At 43.7% G+C, this 22,518-nt stretch overlaps 1 protein-coding gene across 2 annotated transcripts in view; it reads right to left on the reverse strand.

The window, feature by feature from the left end:
- Hsd11b1 (hydroxysteroid 11-beta dehydrogenase 1) overlaps nt 1–22,518 on the reverse strand; it is a 44,388-nt gene that overhangs the window by 17,587 nt on the left and 4,283 nt on the right. Inside the window, exons 2-5 of one of the 2 annotated variants that reach the window (XM_031339527.1) lie at nt 2,934–3,038; nt 2,098–2,228; nt 1,327–1,438; nt 1,030–1,215 (exon numbers count right to left, since the gene is read on the reverse strand). In XM_031339527.1, coding sequence (XP_031195387.1) covers nt 1,030–1,215; nt 1,327–1,438; nt 2,098–2,228; nt 2,934–3,009 — 505 coding nt within the window. In that variant the 5' untranslated portion in view covers nt 3,010–3,038. The remainder of the gene's footprint in view (nt 1–1,029; nt 1,216–1,326; nt 1,439–2,097; nt 2,229–2,933; nt 3,039–22,518) is intronic. The other variant, XM_031339530.1, reaches the window with a different exon arrangement.

Raw genomic sequence — 22,518 nt, forward strand, 5'->3', positions numbered from 1 at the left:
TGCCCTCCAAGTGGTGGGATTAAGAGGTCATGTATCACCAAGTTCAGCCTAAATTTCACTTTAATGCTACAAATTGACATTTAGTGATAGCAGTGTCCATTGCTATCACTGTCCCCTCTCCCACAGCACTGGGGATTAACACCAGGGTGGGTGTTGGCTAGGCAATGAATCTAGTGCTGTGCCACACCCTAGAGCAATGGTTCTCAACTTGTGGGTCTTTATCCTTTAGGGGGGTTGGAACATCCTTTCACAGGGGTAGACTATCAGGTATCCTGCACATCAGATATTTTACTTACATTATGATTCCTAACAGTAGCAAATTTATAGTTGTGAAGTAACAATGAAATAATTTTATGGTTGGGATCACCACAATGTGAGAAACTGTATTAAACGGTAGCAGCATTAGGAAGGTTGAGAACCCTAGAGCAATTTTCCTCTCCATTGTTATGTTTTTAGATACCTTCTCCCAGCCAACCAGCCTACTGTAAGTCCTTAAGGTATTTGATTCTTATTTCTGCTTTTGAATCCACTGATGCGCCGCCCTGTGGCTCCTGGTTACGATGGAAGCTGAGTCTTTCTGTCCATTATGACCAGGTCACTCTTGTGAAAAGACCGGAACTGGCTATGCCTCAGCAGCTTTTCCTATTCCTATCCTGTCCCAGGCATGGCTCACACACCAGGTTTCCCACGGGCACCCCGGGCTGTTACTTTTTGTTTGTTCCCTTCAGGGATTTTGTTGTCCTGCTTTGACCAAGCCTGACTTCTTGGGGGCCATTAGTTCTTCCCAGTTTCTCTTTTCTTCAACATGCATGTCCCTCCCTCACTGAGTGTACACCCCAAGTCCCTCATGAGTGAACCTGTCAGTGTATTACTGGCTTCTGTATAATATCACCATGAGCGTTTTAGGTCCATGCAGTGTGACTTCCCTGTATGGAAAACTAACTCAGACTTGTGCCCATTGCATAGAGCCCAACGTAACGCTAACATTATTCTGTTCTCAACATCTACCCTGACCTCTGCTTCACTCACCTGCCAAGGAAGAGATGACGGCAATGCTGCCATTGCTCTCCTTCAGCATGGGCAAAGCAGCTGTGCTCAGGACCACGTAGCTGAGGAAGTTGACCTCCATGACTCTTCGCACAGAGTGGACATCCTCGTGGAAGAAAGACAGAGAGGTCTGAGTGATGTGGTTGAGAATGAGCATGTCCAGTCCACCTGCAAAGACAAGGATGGGCTGACTTGGAAAACTACTCGGAGTCAATCCTGTCCTCTTTCCCTCCTGAAAGATCTTAACCCAGAGAAGGAAAGGGGAGGGGGAAACCTTACCCATGAGCTTTCCTGCCTTGACAACAAATTGCTCCGCAAATGCCATGTCTTCCATAGTGCCAGCGATGTAGTGAGCAGAGGCTGCTCCGAGTTCAAGGCAGCGAGACACCACCTGCAGAGACATAGCAGAGATGGTGGCCATCTTGGTCCTAGGCTTCCCTGTGCAATGTTTGGAGTAACTGGGGTTTAAATCAAAGTTTGTTCCAGAGCTGTTTAGACAAAAAACGGTGTGTGTGTGTTTGTGTGTGTGTGTGTGTGTGTGTGTGTACGCGTGTCTAGTATTCTTAGATGATGCCAGGTGGTGGCACATAGCTTTGATCCTTAGATGATCACTGTCCTCTGAAATATATTAATTGGATAAATCATCATTGTGTTAGCGTTTAAGTCCGTTATCTGTCTCTGTAGGGTTTATGAAGAGATGTTTCCAAATGCATTGTGGGTGTGGGTGTGTGTTTTCCATGTGGGTAGATCTGAGTTTGTGAGTGTTGATATGACCTAGGGCTCTCAAATTTGTGAGTCTATGGGGCATGACAACATAAATGCATGAGCAGATACAGGAATCCCAGTTCCTGAATATATGTATCTGTCCATGGACAATGTGTATGAACAGGTACAACTATGAACATATACAATCAAAGAACTCTGTGGCTAACAACACTGAGCACATGTGAGTGAGCATGTATGTGTGTGTGTGTGTGTGTGTGTGTGTGTATGGGGGGGGCAAGCCTTTGTATTAAGTGTGAGTCTATAAGCTGGACACAGAACACTTACCTTCTGGAGTCTTTCCTCCGACCTTGCAGTCAATACCACATGGGCTCCCATTGTTGACAGATGATATGCCATTTCTCTTCCAATCCCTTTGCTGGCTCCAGTGACAATCACTTTCTTTCCCTGGAGCATTTCTAGGGAACCACAGAAGCCATGAGCCTTGTCTTGCTTTCCACACTTAAAGGTTGTGAGCCCAGATCATTTTGCCTCATGCTGCAAACCACTGAAGCAACATTTGCGGTTATTCATAAACAGGCTCTCAAACATGGGTTTGGCCTGGATGTCCAGAGCTGAGCCTTTCTGCCATCATTCCCAAAAATCTCCATGTGCAGAGATCATAGAGACAAGGCCAGAGAGGTCAGAGTTTGGTGTAACTACCCAAGTTTGACCCTTTTGTCATAATCTAATTTTGCTAACTTAAAAGGGAATTTGAAAAAAGCATCATAAAATGTGTTCACAGAGATTTCAGCCCCTCTACTTAGTCATCAACTTCATAACCCTTTTTTTTTGGCTTCTTGGCTATCAGTATCTCCATGGAGTAGAGCTATCTGGCTGAGCTGTGTGCCTGGGTTCTACCTTCGCTTCTGTAGATCTGACATCGCTTTCCATGCCGCAGGCCAAGCAAAGCATGACCTCCTTAGCTGTAAGGTTCACCCCTCCCAGTCCCCTCCTGCCTGCAGTCTTTGGCTGGAAGATACAAGGTTACAGACTCACATTGGGGTTTCCTCTTTCCCTAGTGATGTAGGGATCAAGAACACAGCTAGGACTTTAGGAACATCCCAGCAACCCCTGTGTTTTAAGCCTGCTCCTCCAAATGAGACACACACAGTGGTACTCACCTGGTCTGAACTCTTCATTTGTAGAATAGTAGTAGCCCAGGAAGAGCACCAGGATGGGGAGGAGGTATTTTTTCATAATCAAACAGGGACCTGGCTCAGGGAGCCCTGTAGGACACACAAAGAAAACCTGCAGAGCTCTCTACAACCTCCCAGGCAGGCAGCAGCCTCTGAATTGTGACATCAGGGACGGGGGAGGCTGGAGTAGTCTCAGGCAGCACTAGCCAACTTCCCTGTCAGAGCAACGATTGGCTTTGGGTGGGATCCCATTCGTCCCTGGCAGCCTGCGTGGTGGATTTCATAATGGACAATGTTTACTCCATTTCATTGAGTAAGAGGCAACTTCCAGATGGCCAGGCTCATGACTGTGCAGGGCTGGGTTCCTGAGCATCTCCTACTGCGACATCCTTTGCACACGGCAGCAGCAATGGCCTTGCAAGAATGGATTGTCAGGGAGGGAGGGGGAGGGAGCAGAGGAAGGGAGGGAAGGAAGAAGGGAGAGAGAGGGAGGGAGGGAGGGAGGGGAGGAGGGAGGGAGAGAGGGAGAGACAGAGACAGAGCACATACAGAGAGAAAACTGCACCTAAGAGCTCCTGAGAATGTGAGGCATTGGGGGAATATGAATGATACCAAATAGAGCCAAACTGAAGCCAAATCTCACCCTTGGCCCCACCCCTCCAGTCAGAAGCAATTAAAAATAAGAGCACAAAACAGCAAAATAAGCTCAAGGAAAAAAATGTGCATGTCTTAGGAGGAAAAGAAAAATAAAGCAAACAAGCCATATAAGCCCCACACTCCAGTTCAATGAAAAAGCATTACAACATCAAAGAGGAGCTGCAACCCAGCCAGACCTAGATGGCGGGAAACCCAAGCTCAGTTCAAGACTCTCAGGCAAGTGCAATGGAACGTACCCTTATTACTTTAACAGAGAATAAAGAAGGAACAATGGGTGCCAAAACTGGAAGAAAGGCAGCAGGTTGTTAAACTGGGTTATGCAAATGCTGTGGAGGAGCGAGGAACAGAAGAGGATGCTGGGAAAAAGGAGGTCAGACCAGAAGATCTAGACCATCTTTGGCTATAGCCAAACTGCTCTCATAGGCTGCAGTGCTAACCTTCCTTTTACCTCTACTTTGAGACTGGGTCTCAGTAAGTTGATCAGGCTGGCCTTGAACTTGCTCTCTAGCCTCAGACTTGTAATCCTCCTGCCTCAGCCTTCCAAAGAGTTGGGATTTCACACCCGTTGCCATAAATTCCCAACGGACCTATCTAATGTACTTGAAGCAAAACTAGTACAGAGCATCTAGGTCCCAGGTAATAATGATCCAATGGAAGGATCAAGAAGAGAGACACTCTAGCAATTAAAAATGTATTATTGTAACAAGATGGACATAATCACCTTCATATATCTGTAGCAAGATTTTATTAAAGAATAATCCTCAAGGAATTTAAGACACACCACAGTCAAGTTTTTCAACTTAAAACCAAACATCCAAATCATGAAAATCATCCAGGATAAAGCAAATCCTGAACTGTGAGTTGCAACAGAGTGTGTAGAGAAGCTGGAATGTCAAGAATGAGTATCTGGCCTCTGAAGAGAGATGGGGATCAAGGATGGGAAAGACCTGAATCATTCTGAGTTTGGAGAAACCAAATTATGACCCTAAAACTGTCTCTGGAAAGATCCGGTGACTTTTCACTTCAGAGGAAAAGAAAATAATTTAAGGCACAGAGGAGATGAAACAATTTGTCAACAAAGGCCACAGCTGTGAGGGTTGCTTCCAGAAGACAATAATGGTTTGAGAACAGCAGAGAGCTGCAGCCTTGGGCGTAGAAGACAAAAATAGAAAGGCTGAAATGTAAGTGGGAGGGGCAGTCATGTTGTCAGGACTGGCAGCATCTGAGCGTTCTCAGAAAAGCTTTTATGTTACCAAGACATATGACAGACAGGACTCCGAGTTCTTTCATAGGGGGTAGAAAATAAGACTTCGTTCTTAGCCTTATATGATTAACAATGAAATCATTGACTTGCATTCGGAAAATAACACAATAATGTTTTTTTTTTAAATGCGCTTTGTAGTGAAATTATAGGTAACAAGAAAGAGTCATTTTAAAAAATCATGACACAAAAGGAAGATAGGAGTGAAGAATGCAGAGAAACAAGGAAGAGAAGAAAGGAATGATAAAAAGACAGAGAGAAAGGAAAGGGATGAGAGAGTGGGGCTGGGGGAGAGGGCTGTAGTTTCATGTAGAAAACACAAGCTTAGAGCGTAGATGGCCGTGCGTGTAGTGGGCTGAATGTAAGAGGCTGGGGCAGCAGAAGCCAGATTTTGCAGAGGGGACTGATGATCAATGGCTCAAGTCAGTGACAGTCCAACACTGTCTCTCAGAAGACAAATTAAGACCCCAAACCACCATCAGAGAACCCAGTAGCTATCATGCTGTTAAGATAGAAGCACACCCACTGCCCTGATTTCCATGAGTTAGAATAAAGAACTGTCATACAAAAGGCACTAAATAGACAGATGTATAGCAGTCGGGATACATCAGTAGTTCTCAGACACTCAAGTCTCAGAAGCTTCCCCTCCCCTCCCTTCCCTTCCCTTCCCTTCCCTTGCCTTCCCTTCCCTTCCCTTTCCTTCCCTTCCCTTCCCTTCCCTTCCCTTCCCTCCTCTCCCCTCCCTCCCTTCCCTTTTCTTTTCTCTTCTCTTCTCTTCTATTCTTTTCTTTTCTTTTCTTTTCTTTTCGTGTTATCTGGTATTTTGAGACAAGGTCTTGCTATGCAACCCAGCTGACCTTGAAGTTGTGATTTTTTTTTTCTACATCAGCTTTCTGAGCTTTGGGATTACAGTTGTATACCACTGCAACTGGTACCAAAGAATTGTGTGTGTTTGTGTACGTGTATGAGTTTGTGTGTGTGAGCACATGGGTGTGAGGTGTGCATGAGCACATGTGTGCATTGATGTGGTGTGTGTGTGTGAGCCTGTATGTGTGGGTGCACATGTGTGCGTGCATGTGTGTTTGTGTATGTGTGTGAATGCATGTGTGCGAGGTGTGCATGTGCATGTGTTTGTGTGTAATAGTGCACATTCAGGTGCGTGGAGGCTAGAGGTTCTTTCTCAGGAGCTGTCCACTTTGCTTTATGGGACCAAGGTGCTGCTCTAAACCTGGAGCTCACCTGTTTGGCTAGGCTGTCTGAGCAGAGAGCTCTGTACACTTGCCTCCCCAGCTCTGAGATTACAAGCACAGGCCACAGGCCACCATACCAAGATTTTTATATGGGTTCTGGGAATCAAACTTAGGTTTCAATGCTTATATGGTGAGCACTTTACTCACTAAGGTCTCATCAGTGTCAAAGAACTTTCACATATGTTTTTCCTATTGATATCGGTGCAGAGATTTAGTCAATGTTGTTTAAAATATAGAAATAGCAAGGCTAGCTTCCGATCACAGCCAGGACCATAAAAAATGTTACACATCTTTCAGCCTTTGGAAAGTTAAGTGTCTCAGCACTGTAACAGGCCCCTAGACCCTAGCATAGCTGACTTCACAGTGAAGTCATTCAGGCCATAAAACTTAGCATGTGGACAGCACCACCTGCAAAACTGAAGACAAAGTTCTAATCCATCAAAGCCCATAGTTCTCTAAATGGATTAACCTTGCTTTTTAGCTTCTGTAGTTCTGTTTCTGGCTAACTGTTCTTGTGAACTTAAATATGGCAACCCAGGATATGGTTTTTGTGTTTAAAAAGTTACCTTGAGAAGGGTTCAGTGCTACACTGGGATCCCAAATACCTAGTGTCATAGCCAGCTGGCTAATAAGGACTTTCTGTTGGCTTAAACCCCATGTCCCAGTGGTCTTCTCCAGCGAATACCCTACAACATTTCTGGAGGTCCCACTCCACTGAGATCCCCAGAGACCAGACCTTGGGATACCAGGGGTCTCAGAGTCCCCCAGATGGAGGAAGAGTGTGATGGTTGGGGTACTCCTAAGAAGTACATAACCTGAGATGTCCTAGAACCCCCTTTGATCAAATACTGTCTAATGCTTCAGAGGAGTCTGATATCTCTGCCCCAAAAGGAAACAAACAGGAAGTTGCCTATTGTGTCACTCCAGAGGTGAGTCTGGTTAAGATGCCTTCTGTTTAGACACATAGGAACATTTGGACTTGGTCACTGATCAAGTGTCCAGGATCTCTGTGAGACATTACTGGAATCCCCCTGTTCAGGTGTATGAATGTGTGGTGGCTACTCCTCTCTCTCTCTCTCTCTCTCTCTCTCTCTCTTTCTGCCCTTTCCTTCTCTGTCTCTCTCTGTCTTCCTATGTGTTTCTGTCAATTTCTCTGGGATGAGACCCACTTAAGCTTAAGACTTGCATCTTCTTGTTTGGTGTTCAAATCCTCTTGGCTCTGCCAGGCTTCCTAGAGATACCCCTACCCCTGCAAAACAAATGAACAAACAAACAAACAAACAGCACTTCTTTTTGTTTTTTGTTGTTGTTCCTTTCCTGCTGCTCCTGTTCCTCTTGAGTGATCCCTGTGTGGAGTGAGGGAGTGGCTGGTCTTCTCATCCAGGGCTCATTGCCATCTAAGCAGAATCCACATAGGGAAGGGAACTAGTTCTCTGAGGTGAACATTCCCTCCCTATCCCCACCTGCTCTAAGCAGTCCCAGAGAGGAAGTTCTGCTCTTTCCTCTTTTAAACCAGTGATTCATGTAATCGGAAAACTCAAATCCCACGATTTACACACATACAATTGTCATGCTTTTACCACCAGACATGTCCATGGTATGATCTAGAGAGAAAGAGGGCCTCTCACCACTAGGGAGAGGACATTAAAAGCAAAGAGAAAAACCTTGGCTCTCCCAGAGGCTATTTATTTGGCTTCATCTATAAATTATTACCCACTACTGTTGAGAGCATTAAAAAAGATGACTTCCTTGAAGCAAGAGCCACTGACCTGGCTGTCCAACAAATGGCTGAAGACCAGTGGGACCTACAGATATTCTGAGGACATACTCTTATCCGGTGTTGCCTGAGAGTCCATGGTACAGCCAAGAGAAAGTAGAAGATAGACGAATGAATAAATAAATAAAAGGAAAAAAAAAGGACAGCTCAAACCCACAAGTCAACAGAGAACACTAGAGGGAAAGATCATTCTTCCAGAAACAACTGGCAGACTGCTGCTAACTATCCTTCACCAAGATATTCACCTAGGGTCTACAAACCTTTCTGCGTTGTTCAGACCAAGGTTCGTTACACCTTCACTGGACAGCCTAGCACAAAATGTCTTAGCCAGATGCTGGGTTCATGCTCAAGTGAATCCAAGCCAGATAGCTCTTACTTAGACCAATGCCCTGACAAACTCTGGGAAAAACAGGCTGAGGAGATCTAGCGTTCCACAGGAGGATACAAGTGCTTGCTAGTTTATATAGATGACTTTTCTGGGTGAATAGAAGCAGTCTTCACCTGGTCTGAAACTCCTCAACAGTAGCTTAAAAAGCTCCTCTGGGGAACTAGTTCCCTGATTTGGCTTCCCTCTAGCAATGGGGTCCAACAATAGCCTGGCTTTTATAACCCAAACCTTTTACTTAATAGCTAAAGCTTTAGCTATAGCTTGAAAGCTTCGTTGTGTATATAGACCTCAGAGTCCTGGGAAGGTAGAAAGAATAAACAGGATATAAAAAGAAACACCAACAAAACCCTCATCAGAGTCCAGTGAAGGATAAATAGACGTCTTTCCTTTACTTTGCTTTGGGCCCACTGTGCTCCATGTAGGGAGGGATTTTTTCCCCTATTAGATGATGTTTGGAAGACCTCCCCAACTGCTTCCCAGGCTGAGAGAACAGCAGTTAGAAGAACTCTCTGACCATTCCTTTCTCAAGTCAATACAGGCCCTCTGATTCTCCATAAAGTCTACCCAAGAAACCCAACTGATCTCCAGTTTCCCCTTTCAAATCAAGTGATATTTGTTTGGGTTAAGCAGGTTGCCAAACGGGGTACTGAAACAAACCTGGAAATGACCATACACGATGATTATCTCCCCTCCTGTGGCTGTGAAGGTAGCTGGTAGTACATCATAGATTCACCACATCCAGACCAAGAGAGCAGAAGCCAAGGACTATGGACCCATTAAAATTAAGGTTTCATTGGTTCCCAGGCTCTTCTGCTCCCTGCCAACCCTACTTCTTCCTGAGTTTTGTTTTATATTAATACAAGTTCACAGTCCAAACTCCACTGATCTCAGGCCTGGACCTAGGAACTTATGAAGACAGATATGGGGAAGGTATCAACCAGTGTGACTACAGATCAGAAACCCATGTTCAAATGTCTGGTTATATCGGAGGAAGGAAATATATGGAGGAAGAAAGCCCTCTCCCAAGAAATGCACAATAGAAAAATGTAATCCAATGGTCATAAAGATTCTGGCCTTTGGGAAACATGGAAAACCTGAGGAATCAGATCATATGCTACAGGAAGGGAACTTGGGGATAGAGTTAATCATTTCTATCCAGAAATTGGCCAGGATTGCTGGTTAGCTTAGAAACCTGGCCCTTGTAGTATATAGGATAAGAATTAAACATACTGTTACCCCATTTACTGACAAAGCTCACTGTGACTGGGAATAGCCCAAATAATGTTAGAGGATTTACAAGGGGCTTAAATTTGTCTAATATCCCTGTTCTAGTCTTGCTTCTTCTTTTTGTGTAGTCTAGGACCCAAGCCTAGAATGACACTGCTTCCATCAACCCAATCAAAGCAATCCCACATAGGCATGCCTAGAGGCTAGCCTAATCTGCATAATTCAATGCAGGTGTGTCTGGAGGCTTGTCACCTAAGTGATTTTAGATCCTGTCTAGTTGACAATCAACACTAAACCATCATATACTATCACTTCTGAAGTCACCAAATAAAACATAGGACACGCAACTAAATCTGGGTTTCAGATAATTAGTGACTAATATTCCAGTATGCCTCTTTCCATTGTTGAGATAGAGCAAGCTCAATGGCTAAAGGCAAGTGCTGCAAAGCTTGACAACCCAAGTATGAACCCTGGAGACCATGTGGTAGAAGAAGAGAAGTGAGTCCTTCAGATGGAGGTACTCTGACCTTCATAGACATACTATATATGAACATATGCATATATACATATGCATTAATACAACAATAAATAAAATGTAACATTTTTTTAAAAGTTGCGATGATAGTCAATGGATAATAGATGTTGGATGACAGATACATAGATGTATGGACAGATAGATGATAAATAATAGATAGTTGATGAATAAACATAATTGATGAATGATAGGTAGATAGATGATTGATAAATAGATAGGTGATGGAATCATTGTTCTCTGCTTCCTGACTACATAGCTGCCGAAAGCTCCTGCTACTAGAACTTACCTCCCATGATGGACTGTACCCTGGAGCTGTGAACTGAAAAAATTCTCCCTCCCTCGAGTTGCTTTTCTCAAAAGAGTATTTTATCACAGCAGAAGGGAAAGCTACTAAGAGGATTTTGGAAACACTGAGAAATTCTGTCTTAGATGCAGACAAAAAACATTATGGGCTATGATTACTAAGTGTATCTCAGCTACCTTCCTCACAGAGGAGGCCGACAGTATGGTCACTGTCTTAGTGAGGGTTTCTGTTGTTCTGAAGAGACACCATAATGACAGCAACTCTTATTAAGGAAAAAATTAATTGAGGCTGGCAAAAATCACAGTTTCAGAGGTTTAGTCCATTATTATCATGATGGGAAATATGGCAGCAGGCTAGCAGGTGTGATGCTAGAGACATGCCTGAGAGTTCTACATCTTGATCAACAGGCAGCAGAAGGAGACTTTATGTCATAGGTGTAGCTTGAGCATAGACCTCAAAGCACACCTATACAATGATGCATTTCTTCCAACAAGGCAATACCTCCTAAAAGTGCCAAGCATTCAAACACATGAGTCTTCGGGGGCCATACCTATTCAAACCATCCCAGTCACAGACAGGACCTCAATAGGAAATGAAGAATGGGCACAACTGCCCATGGAGGCTGAGGGGAAGATACATCTGCTGACATTTATTAAGGCACTAACCATGTGTAATGTTTTTGTTTGGAAAAATGTGGACTTTGGGACTTAGGGTCAAGAAAGCAGTGTAATATTTTAAGCATGGCTTAATGGGCCATACTGGTAGAAGCTTGGAAGACAGTGGTGCTGAATGTAGTTTGAATGGTGGGTGCCCGGCGCAAGAGGCCAAAGAAGAGAAGAATATTAGTATGTGGCCTAGAGATTGTTCTTGTGATATTTTGGTGAAGAATGTGACTACTTTTTGCCCTTGTCTAAAAAATAATCTACCTGAGGGTCAATTGAAGAGTTATGGATTAACAGCTTTGGCAAAGGACATTTTCAAACAACCTAGCATTGACTGTGCTGTGTGGCTGTTAAGAGACTAGTCTTATGCAGATCTAAATGATAATGTATTTAAACAAGGGGACCCGTTCCAGACCCAACAAAGAACAGAACTTGGCAGCTTCAGCTACATGGTTCTGGCTTTAGGGTCAAGGATACAAAGTGGCAGGGGTTGGGGTTGGGGGGAGGTTTATGTTTTGGAATCTTCCTTCATGACTAAGGAAAGCTATTGAGGCCAGGCATATGTCAGGGGTGTCCCTGCATAGAGGTCTAGGGAGGCCATTGTGTGAGGCTATGAAAATGGAGTCTGGGTTGCCTTGGAGACTTTAAGATGTTGCAGACCCCAGAGTCCTGGGATACCTGCTGAGGACAATTGCTAACCGGAAGTGGAATCAGCCCATGAGAAAGAAGTGTGTTGCAGTCAACAAAACTAAAAAGAAATTGGGGATCTGAAGAGCACTTTGACCTTAGACTTGGAGATGAAGAGTTTGGAGTTTGTCCAACTGATTTTTGGTCTTGCTTTGGTCCAGTATTTCCTCACTATGGCTCCCCTTCTTCTTTTTGGAATAGAAATGCATATCCTATGCTACTGTATGTTGGAAATATACAGGCGATTAGAGTTAAGAGAGTGCCATGAATATCCGAGACTTTGAACTGTGGACTTTTAAGCACTGTTGAGATTGTGAAAGACTATGGGGAATTTTGAAGTTGGACTAAAACTATTTTGCATTATGATATGGCTACAAGCCTAAGGGGGCTAGGGAATGGAATGTGATGGTTTGAATGAAAATGGCCACATAGGTTCATAGGGAGTGGCACTATCAGGAGGTGTGGTCTTGTTAGAGTAGATGTGGCTTTGTTGGAGGAAGTGTATCAGTAGGGGGGGTAGGCTTTGAGGCTCAAGCCACACCTAGTGGATCACTCTCTCTTCCTGCTGCCTGATGAACCAGAGGTAGAACTCTCAACTACCTCTCCAGCACTAGGTCTACCTGTGTGGCACCATGCTTCCTGCCATGATGATAATAGACTAAACCTTTGAACTCTAAGCCAGCCCCAATTAAATGCTTTCCTTTATAAGAGTTGCCATGGTCATGGTATCTCTTCACCACTGTAGAAACCCTAAGTCACCATGGGTCAAGTGCTATGAATGAAAAGGCCAGGCCTTACAAGAATGTCAAAATGCAAAAGTCAATGATAAATGTACACTGTGGGAAGTCTACAGTGTAAAGAAGGAAGTAGATCATCCGTGTATAGGGGGCATACAGGAGAATCTTGGAAAGAAGTCATTCTTGATGTACACCAAACTGTGTGTAGCCAAAGGAGGAAGGGTAAATATGAACACTGAGCTTGCTTCCAGGAACGTGTGGGGTAGAAGGGAGGCTTGTTTTAGGAACACTTGATGTAAAGGAAGCTGTGGGAGAAAATAGAAGGAGGTGTGAAAGAGAGTGGTGTGTTTGGGGGAACTTCAAACAGCACCATATGTTGGACCAATAAATTTTGCACAGTGGTTCCAAGATGAGAAGCCAGATTGGAAAAGAAAGCAATGGCCACACCTTTGAGGGGCCTAAGTAGCCACCACTGGAGTGTTTAGCTCTGGTCATTTCTTTCCAGTTATGTGGATTTGAACTCAGTGCCTCTCCATCCCCACCCCAGGATGCTTCTGGTTCCCTTTCCCTTTGTAACCTCTCATTGCTTGAGTGGAAATGCTTGAAAATTCTCAGCTCTTCAAGCTCATCCATCCCTTACCTGCCCTCTGGAATTTTACTTTGCCATGACATTATTGCATGGCTGTGTCACTGGGGTATGCAGCCCCCTGGAGCTGTGTGTCCAACCTCATCACCAGGATCCTCAGGTTCCACCAGCTTCTTCTTCCACACCTTCCTCTGTTGTCTGACTCTTAGTAACCCTTGCTGTCTCTCTCTCTTCTCCTTTCTCCCCTCCCCTTCCTTTGACCCGAGTCAGTTTTTCTGCTGGTCTATCTTCCTGTCCCTCTGACTCTCTCTTGGCTTGCTCTATAGGTTTCCCTTTCTGATTCCTTAAAAGTCAGGCTTCTCCTTGAGTCTATTATTTTCTTTTCTCTTTAGTTCTCCTCATTCTTATGGCCTCACTGACTGTCATTTTTTCTTGTGTGCACTTTCTCAGCTGTAGGGAGAATGGTCCCCGATTCACACAACTTCTCCTTTGGACTGTTTCATGAACACCTCAAATCCAACATGCTGAGACTGACCTTTTTAAAGTTTTTCATGGTATTTTCAAGTTTGTTTATTTAGTGTGTGTGTGTGTGTGTGTGTGTGTGTGTGTGTGTGTGTGTGTGTGTGTGTAGGTTCCATAGAGCACATGCAAAGGTCAGAGGACAACTTATGGGAGTCAGTTTTCTACCATGGGTCTTGGTGATTGAACTCAGGCCATCAAGCTTGGGAGCAAACACCTTAACTTACTGAGCCATCTTGATGGCCCAAACTATTTTTAGCAGTTCTAATGTTGAAGTACAGTAGTTACCAGAAAACTACCTTATTTTACATGTATAGTTGGATGATTTTTAATAATTTGCAGCATTAGGAAACTATCATTGCAACCCAAATTTAGACTATCTTTATTACCCGACAGACCCTTTCCTGCCACCCGTCATTAACTGATAGTCTCCAGCCTGGCTCGGAGGGTCACTGCCCCTCTTTTCACCTTTGTAAGCTTGACTTTTCTGGGCCTTCCCCAGCAGCAGGGTCACCTGACAGGTCCTTTCCATGCCTGACTTCTTTCACCTTGTATGGTATTCTGAGGTTGCAGGGCTCTGAACCTTGTTGCTCTGTGCTATGGTGACACCTACTTTTGCTCTTGCTCAAGAGAGGATAAGTAGCTGGAGCTATCTACTTTCTGCACCAGAAACAGCCCCACAGGGAACTAGTATGACCGTGTGTGGTCATTTTGTTTTCTTGTATACACCTAGGAGTGATATTATTGGCTGTATGGCCAACATAACATCTAATGTTTTAAGGTCAGTGCCTGCTTTCCATGTAGTTTTCTGTGCCCCAATGACATCTATTGTGATGGATGGCTCCTCCATTCATACAGTTAATAATCTGGATCTCCTTTTTGGGTATTCCTCTTCATAACTGCATATTTCTTCCTGCCCACTCAGGTTCCTAAGTATCTCTAGAACCATCTCCCAATCCTGCTTCATGCTCAGGCTGTTCTAACTCAGGCTACTGCTCTTTCTGCATAAGTAACCCACGCTCCCCTCTGACAAGTCATCATTTCCAAATTCAGACCATTTCTCTTCTTTGAAAGATGATTGCAGAATACTTGGTATGTGCATGCTAATACATGGAAAAACATAATGTATGGAGTCTAAGAAGAAATCAGTGGGCTTGTCAACTTGCAGCAAGGGGACCATCGGCTCCCCCATGCCCTACCTACTTCATGCTGTGACCAATCAGTGTGTTTCTTGTGTGGAAGGAGCTAGTGGTTCCTTGTGGTTTTTAAGATAAAGTCTAGAAGACGCACATCCTTTCCACAGGAGCTTTTTCTTCTTCTTCTTCACCTGAATCAATCTTGTCCTTCAGACAGGCCTGCCTCACCTTCCCTGGGACCAGACAAGGTGTACCCAGAACTGGCCCCACCTCTTCCCAGCCAAATCTCCTTCCACTCTTAGCTTTCCTCCATATTGATAGCTGACTTTCTGGGAGAGCCAAGGCCAATGGTCAATGCCCAGCTTATCTCGACCAGCTGTAGTGCTTAACCCATCTTGTCCAGCACTGCAGTGCCTAGCCCATCTTGCCCAGCACTGCAGTGCCCAGCCCATCTTGCCCAGCACTGCATCTCCAGTGTTAGGACCTTTCTGAGACTTCTCAGGTGCTCAGTGAGCATCTTTGGTGTAGTAATATGTGACATGGCTCAGATGCAGGCATCTGGTAGATTCTTTGAGTTTAGCAAAGGTCCAAGGTACAAATATGGATTTTGAAAAAATTAGACAAGTTGAAATTTAAATGTATAGGCATACTTAAGACTTAACAGAAGAGTGCAAAGCCTGAAGCAGGTTTATTACATGAACAGTTAAAGTCATGGAGGAAAGCCAGTGAAGGAACAAAGGGGAGAGCCAGTAGCAGGAAGACTTGAGAGAACACAGAAACCAAAGGTGACAGATCTTGAGTAGTCACAAAGCTCAGACAGAGAGGGACAGGACAAGAACACAGACTGCCACTGAGCATCTGAGAGGGGAATTCTGAAGGCACTGAAGTAGGAATACTGAGTGAGGAGTGAAGGGCTGTGAGTTTGTGTGTGAGCCTTGTATTTGTATATATGTGTATGATTGTATGAGTGTTTGTGTATTGTTTACATAGGAATATGTGTTTTGTGTGTATGTAGATGAGTATATGTTTGTGTGTTGTATATGTGTGGTTCTGTGTGTTAGCTACATACAAGCCTGTGTTTGTGTGTGAGCATCTGTTTCTATGTTTCTGTATGAGCATGTGTTTGTGTGTTGGGTATGTATGTGTAGTGTGTATGTGTATATAAGTGTAGATGCTGTGTGAGCATGTATTTGTGTGTGTGTTGTTTATATGTGTGTATTGTGTGTGATTGTGTGCCCTTTCATGGACCTTCAGAAGCAAGAGGCATCAACAGTTAAGCTTTCATTTCAATATTTCTGAGCCACATGCTGCTCCACTGAACATCTTCTAAGCTGAGAGAATGATGCTGTGGAGAAAGAAGTCAGAGGCAGGAGGATGTGATTTATGGAGTCTGACTCCAGTCGACACGGTACATGGCACTGGCAGAGAAGCCCATTTCTAAGTGTTGAGGGAAACAAGTGAGTGTAGATTTTTGAACCCTCTACTTCTGCTTCCAAGCCCAGGGAGCTTCTTGGAATAACTCGTTTGCTTCCTTCTATTTGTGGAAAGTAGATGAATGCAGCTTCCCCAGATACTCATAAATCTTGGGAGAGGGTGAAGAGAAGGAGGTGGGAGGGAAATTCCTTCCATGTCCCCTCCCTAGCCACAACCACCATGAGCATCTTTCATTCTCGTCTCTGTTGTGTCCCTTGCCTTCCCAATCTTAATGTGCTTTATCTGCAAAGAATGTCTTTACTATGTTTAATTTTCCATCTTATGTCTGACAGAATGGTTCATGGAGTTTGAGGGCTTGGCCGCAGCCCTGAGAAGTAACCTAACAGAGAGGGAACTGGCTGTAGAGTCTCTGGGCTCTAGGATGCTGAAAGATTTAAAGAGTTTTTTCTTTTGGTGGTGGTGGGGGGAAGCTAATGTACAAAGAAATGGGTCTCACTGGATCATTTTTATACATGTCATTATACTTTATTCTTATTCCTCTTCCCTCTTTTGTTCCTCCTCTCTTGCTGCCCCTTTATTCCCCCAAACACCGCCTTCTGCTTTCAAGACACATATTCCATTACCTTCTCCATTCATTTCTCCTTCCCTTTAGACTTCTCTGACTCCTCTCATAGTCCCTTTTCTATTTACATATCTCAGACATGCACATGCACACACATGTATACACACACACTCACATGCACACACATGTATACACACACTACACACATCCACACACACTACACACACACATATACATACACATGTTCATATACATACACAAGTGTACACACATACATACATGTACACATGTACTCACATGCACTCATATGCACATGCACACACATACACATGCTACACATGTTCACACACATGGACATGTTCATATACATGCACATGTTCATAGACATGTATACACACATACACACACAGAGCATACACATGCACACACTTCTCTCTTTCCCCTCCTCTCTCTCTCTCTCTTTAATTCTCTATTCCACGTACAAGGTTTTTAAAACTTGTTGTCTTTCTGATGGTTTATTTTATTTAACATAATGCTCTTCTGTAGCCTGGTCTTTCCTACCTTTTGGGTTCTTCTTTTTCCCACCTTTTATTCCCCTGGTTTCATCCCCTAATACTACATAGGAGAGAAAGAAGTATAGAAGGGAGAAAGAAAGATAGAGATCCCTTTCATCCAGTTTCTATCTGTCTGTTTCTTCTTTGAGCATGCCTACTAACAAACTGCAACAACCCCCCTGAATGACCACCAACCACCAACTTCAACTCTAAGGGCCCTAGCATTTATATACCCTCTGAACATTTCCCAGGATTCTAAATGTCACACACTCTCAGAAATCGTCTGCACTTGGTAAAACCCTGCTTCTGCTAGATCATGAGGTAAAGCATGGTCAGCTGCTGTGGACAGTCTGAAGCAGCCCCACACCTGGGATTAAAATGAAAGCACAGTCCTATAACATTTCTGTGTTTTTAAAAGAACCCCAAATTCCAGATTTCTCACTATACTCTTCCATCCATTTCCTGCAGATGTCATAATTTCATTTTCCTTATGGATGGGTAAAATCCCATCGTGTCTTTACCCATTCATCAAGGATCTAGGATGGCTTGGGATATAGTGAATGGCAAAGACTATGGATACACGACTGTTTCCGTGGTATGCTGACTTAGAATCCTTGTGAAAATACTCAGGAGTGGGATAGCTGGAGAACTACCATTCTGTTACTTTTTCAGGAATTTCCACAGTGACCAACCTAGTTTACACTCTCTCTTCCTTACCAGCATTTGTTCTCAGTGTTTTCTTTATGGTAGCCATTCTGATCAGAGTGAAATGAACTTTTTTTTTTATTGTTTTTAGTTATTTAATTTAAAAAAAATTTCCACCCCCCGCTGGCTCGCTCTGGCCCCATTTGCTCCAGTCCCGCTTGCTCTGCCATATTTATTTCATATATGTGGGAACACTGTCACTATCTTCAGACACAGCAGAAGATGATAATAGATGTCCATTAGAGATGGTTGTGAGCCACCATGTGGTTGCTGGGAATTGAACTCAGGACCTCTGGAAGAGCAGTTGGTGCTCTTATCAGCTGAGCCGTCTCTCCAGCTTGTGAGATGAATTCTTAAAGCAGTTTTAATATTTCCCTCATGGTTAAGGATGTTGAAGACTTTTAAAAGTGTTGAGTAGATGACATTTTTTTTTTTTTTTGGTGTTTAAATTTTGTAGTTCTTTATACATCCTAGATATTAACTCCTAGTCCAGTGTGTAGTTGGCAAAGATTCTCTCCCATTATGTCAACTTTCTCTTCATTCTCCTGATTATTTCCTTTTCTATGTGGCAGCTTTTGAATTTCATGCCGTGTCACGTGCCAATCCTGGAATTATTTCTTGAGCAATTAGAGTTATTTTTAGAAAGTTCTTGCCTGTGCTCATGTCACCAAGTGTTTTGTTTGTGATTTTTCTTGAACATTTTCGGAGTTTCGGGTCTTAAATTAAAGCCTTGGAACCATTATTAAGTTTTTTTTGCAGGGTGAAGAAGAAATCTAATTCTGTTCTCCTGCGTGTGCTATCCTACACAGCTGTTGAAGAGCCTGACCTCCCCATGGATGCTTTTGTTGCCTTTGTTAAAAGTCAGGTGGCTGAGTTCATGCATACGTCTTCACTGCTCGTCCACTGATCCGTCTCTGCTTCTGCTCTGGTTTGTCCTTGGGCTCTGGTGTGGTTTGAGATCAGGTGTCATGGTGTCTCCACACTGCTCTTTCTGATTTGCTTTGGCTCCTTGGAGTCCTTTGTGATGCTGATGAATTTGAGTTTTAGAATTTTTTTTTCTACTTCTGCAAAGCATGCCATTAGGATTTTGATGGGATCACATAGAATCTATAGATTTCTTTTGGAAAGAGCTATTTCACAATATTGATTCTGCCAGAACATTTCTAGGGTCTTCAAGTCCTTCAGTGTTTGAAAGTCCTCACCTCGTTGGATAGGGTTGTTCTTAGGTGTTTTATGTTATGGAACTATTGTGAATAGTATTTTGTTTTTCCTGATTTTTTTTTTTCCTTAGCAAGTTCATTACTAGCATATTGGAAATGATTGGCTTTTGTAGGTTGGTTTGAATCCCGAAGGTTTTAACAGACTTCTGGCAGGAGAGGGCGCCCAAGGGCTGGAAGAAGAAAGACTGCAGCACTTTAAAGGCAGACAGACACTGAGACTTAATTTCTGGCAATGTTTCTATAGTCCAGAGGGACCTATGGGTTAAGTCAGGACGAAAGAGGATAAAGGAGAAGGGAGGGGAAAAACTCATAAGCACTGACATACACCTAGAAAGAGCCACATACAGGGAGCTAGTATCCCTGACCCCATCCTACACACACACACACACACACACACTCACTTACACTACACACACTACACATACACACTACACACACACAGACACTACATACACACTTTTATCACACACACAATGCACACACATGCTCACACATACTTACATACACTACACACACATGCTTACACACTTACAAACATTCTACACACACCACACACTACACACATATACATACATACTATACACACTCACATGCTACACATACACAAACATCCCTACACCACACACACATGTACACACTACACACATACCTATACCACACACAATGTACATACACATTACACACACTCACACATACACACTACACACATACCTACACCACACATACTGCACACATACACACACACTCACTCACTCACACACATATTCACTCACATATGCACACTCACACACACTATACACACTCACTCACACACACACTCACACACACTACACACACACCTATGCCACATACACAATGCACACACATGCTTATATATACTTACATACACTACACACACATGCGTACATACTTACACACACGGTAAATACATACCACACACTACACACACACTATACACATACACATACATACTACACACACTCACACGCTACACATACACACACACCTCTACACCACCCACACACACGTATACACTACACACATACCTATACTACACACAATGTACATACACACTACACACACTCACACATACACACTACACACATACCTATACCACAAACACTACATACATACCACACACTACACAAACACTACACACATACACATACATACTACACACACTCACACGCTACACATACACACACATCCCTACACCACACACTCACACATACACACTACACACATACCTACACCACACACTGCATACACACACACACTGCACACATACACATACACACACACATTCACACTACACACACACCTACACCACACACTGCACACATACACACACACATGCACACACACACACCACCACACACACACCACCATACCCTTCCACCTCCACACCACACCATACTTGGTCCGGAAAAGTGGAGGACAATTCTCAGACCCCAGCAGGCCTGATGAATGATATTAGTCACGGGTAGGACCCAGGAATGTGCATTTTTTCCAGGGTTCCTGACAAAGAGGTTCCTGTTTGCCCCAGCAGGCTCTTGGACCTTCTGCAAGGCTCATTTGTGCAGAGTTCTTTACAAAATCCAGCTTTAGCAAGATCCTGCTAATTCAGGTGGGCAAGAACCCCCTCTGCTGCACCCCCACCCAAGTATCTATTTAACCTCGATATCTGATCAGACTCCTCATCTTCCTCCATCCCTAAGTGATGGCAGTCACCTTGGCCAGCCTTCAGCAAGATCCCTGCCAGGTCAGTCCCATAAGAACCATCTCTTTTCCCTCACCCTGATGTTTCCTCTTAGTACTTTTCCATCTACCAATTGCCACTCTGCAGTTTGGCTGCAAAGCCTCGCTTGTCTGGTCTGTATTTGGAAACAAGCCCAGTTTTGCGCCAAGGTCTTCCTTTCGCCATGGCAACAGTCCTGTATGGGGTCTAGCCCCTTTAACTAGGTTCTAGTTCTAGCTTCCTGTGATCCTATCCAACGAGGTTCATGGAGCCTGTTCAACAAAGTGAACTATGCATTAGCTAACTAGACTGCTGGTTTGAGGCTTAACTTAGTGATCTCAGGCACCAATGTGTGGCTGATAGACCACAACTGAGCCTCTTTTAAATTCAGTTCTCCATGCTGGCAAAAACGGTCTAGTTAGTAACCTGCCTGCTGTGTAACCATGGGGAACAGAGTTCAGTCCCCAGCATCCATGTGAAAAGTTGGATGTGATGGTGTATGGCTGCAATCCCAGCTCTAGGAAGGTGGGCACAGGTAGATCCCTGGGGCTTGCTAGCTGACAACCTCACCTAACCATCAAGTCCCAGGTGTCAGTGTGAGAGAGACCTTGTCCCAGACAATTAGATGGACAACTCCTGAGGAACCACACAGAGACTGGTCACTGACTTCTACAGAAATGTACACACAGAATGGTCCATACCACCCCCCCACACACACAGACACACATACACCCTCACACACATGCGCACATTTGAATACATACACTAAATAAATTTGTGGGGCTGGAGAAAACGGCTCCGTGGTTAAGATAACCGACCGCTCTTTTGAAGGTCCTGAGTTCATATCCCAGCAGCCACATGGTAGCTCACAACCATCCGTAATACGATCTGACACCCTCTTCTGTAGTGTCTGAAGACAGCTACATATAATAAATAAATTAACAAATAAATAAGTCTTTAAAAAATAAATGTGTATACTTGTCAATATAATGAATTTTAGGATGTTTTAAAGGTCTCATGATTTCTGAAGGATCTCAAAGCCTCTGGGCCACATAGTCCTACTCACAGGCAATAGCTTTTAAAACTTACCACATCCCCTAACCCCAGGAGGGTTCAACTCTATATTTGTTAAACAATATTCTTTTAAGTACTTGTTTTTATTTTTTTTTCAAATTTACAAGTTATTTACTGGTTTCCTATAAGGAACATCTGGATTTTTTTTTTTAAACATTTCATTTGGTGTCTTCCAGGCCCTACTACTACAGCTTCAGTCTCCATGGGATTATCAATCAGTTCTCGTTATTAGGACGAGCCGCGGTGATACCAGGGCTATGGCTCCCTTTCTTCTCTTGTGTCCTTTGTCTTTCCTCGGGAGTTACTAAATATCTCCATTTTTTATTTCTCTGCCTTCTGAGTTGCTTATGTTCTCCAGAACTTCTGGTAAGAAACACACACCAAGCAAACAGGTCACCATGCTGGGTAGCAGGCCTGCTTTCTTCTCTTGGCCCCTTGGTGGTGTGGGAAGTCGCCTTGCAGTTTACCCGGGGATCCCTGTTTGTTTACATCTTTCTTGGTGTACCTCTCCAGGAACTCCAATTGAGTTTTGATGTAAAACTCAAAAACTCTGAAGG

This window comes from Mastomys coucha, unplaced genomic scaffold (genome assembly GCF_008632895.1).
Source record: "Mastomys coucha isolate ucsf_1 unplaced genomic scaffold, UCSF_Mcou_1 pScaffold1, whole genome shotgun sequence".
Lineage (NCBI taxonomy): Eukaryota > Metazoa > Chordata > Mammalia > Rodentia > Muridae > Mastomys > Mastomys coucha.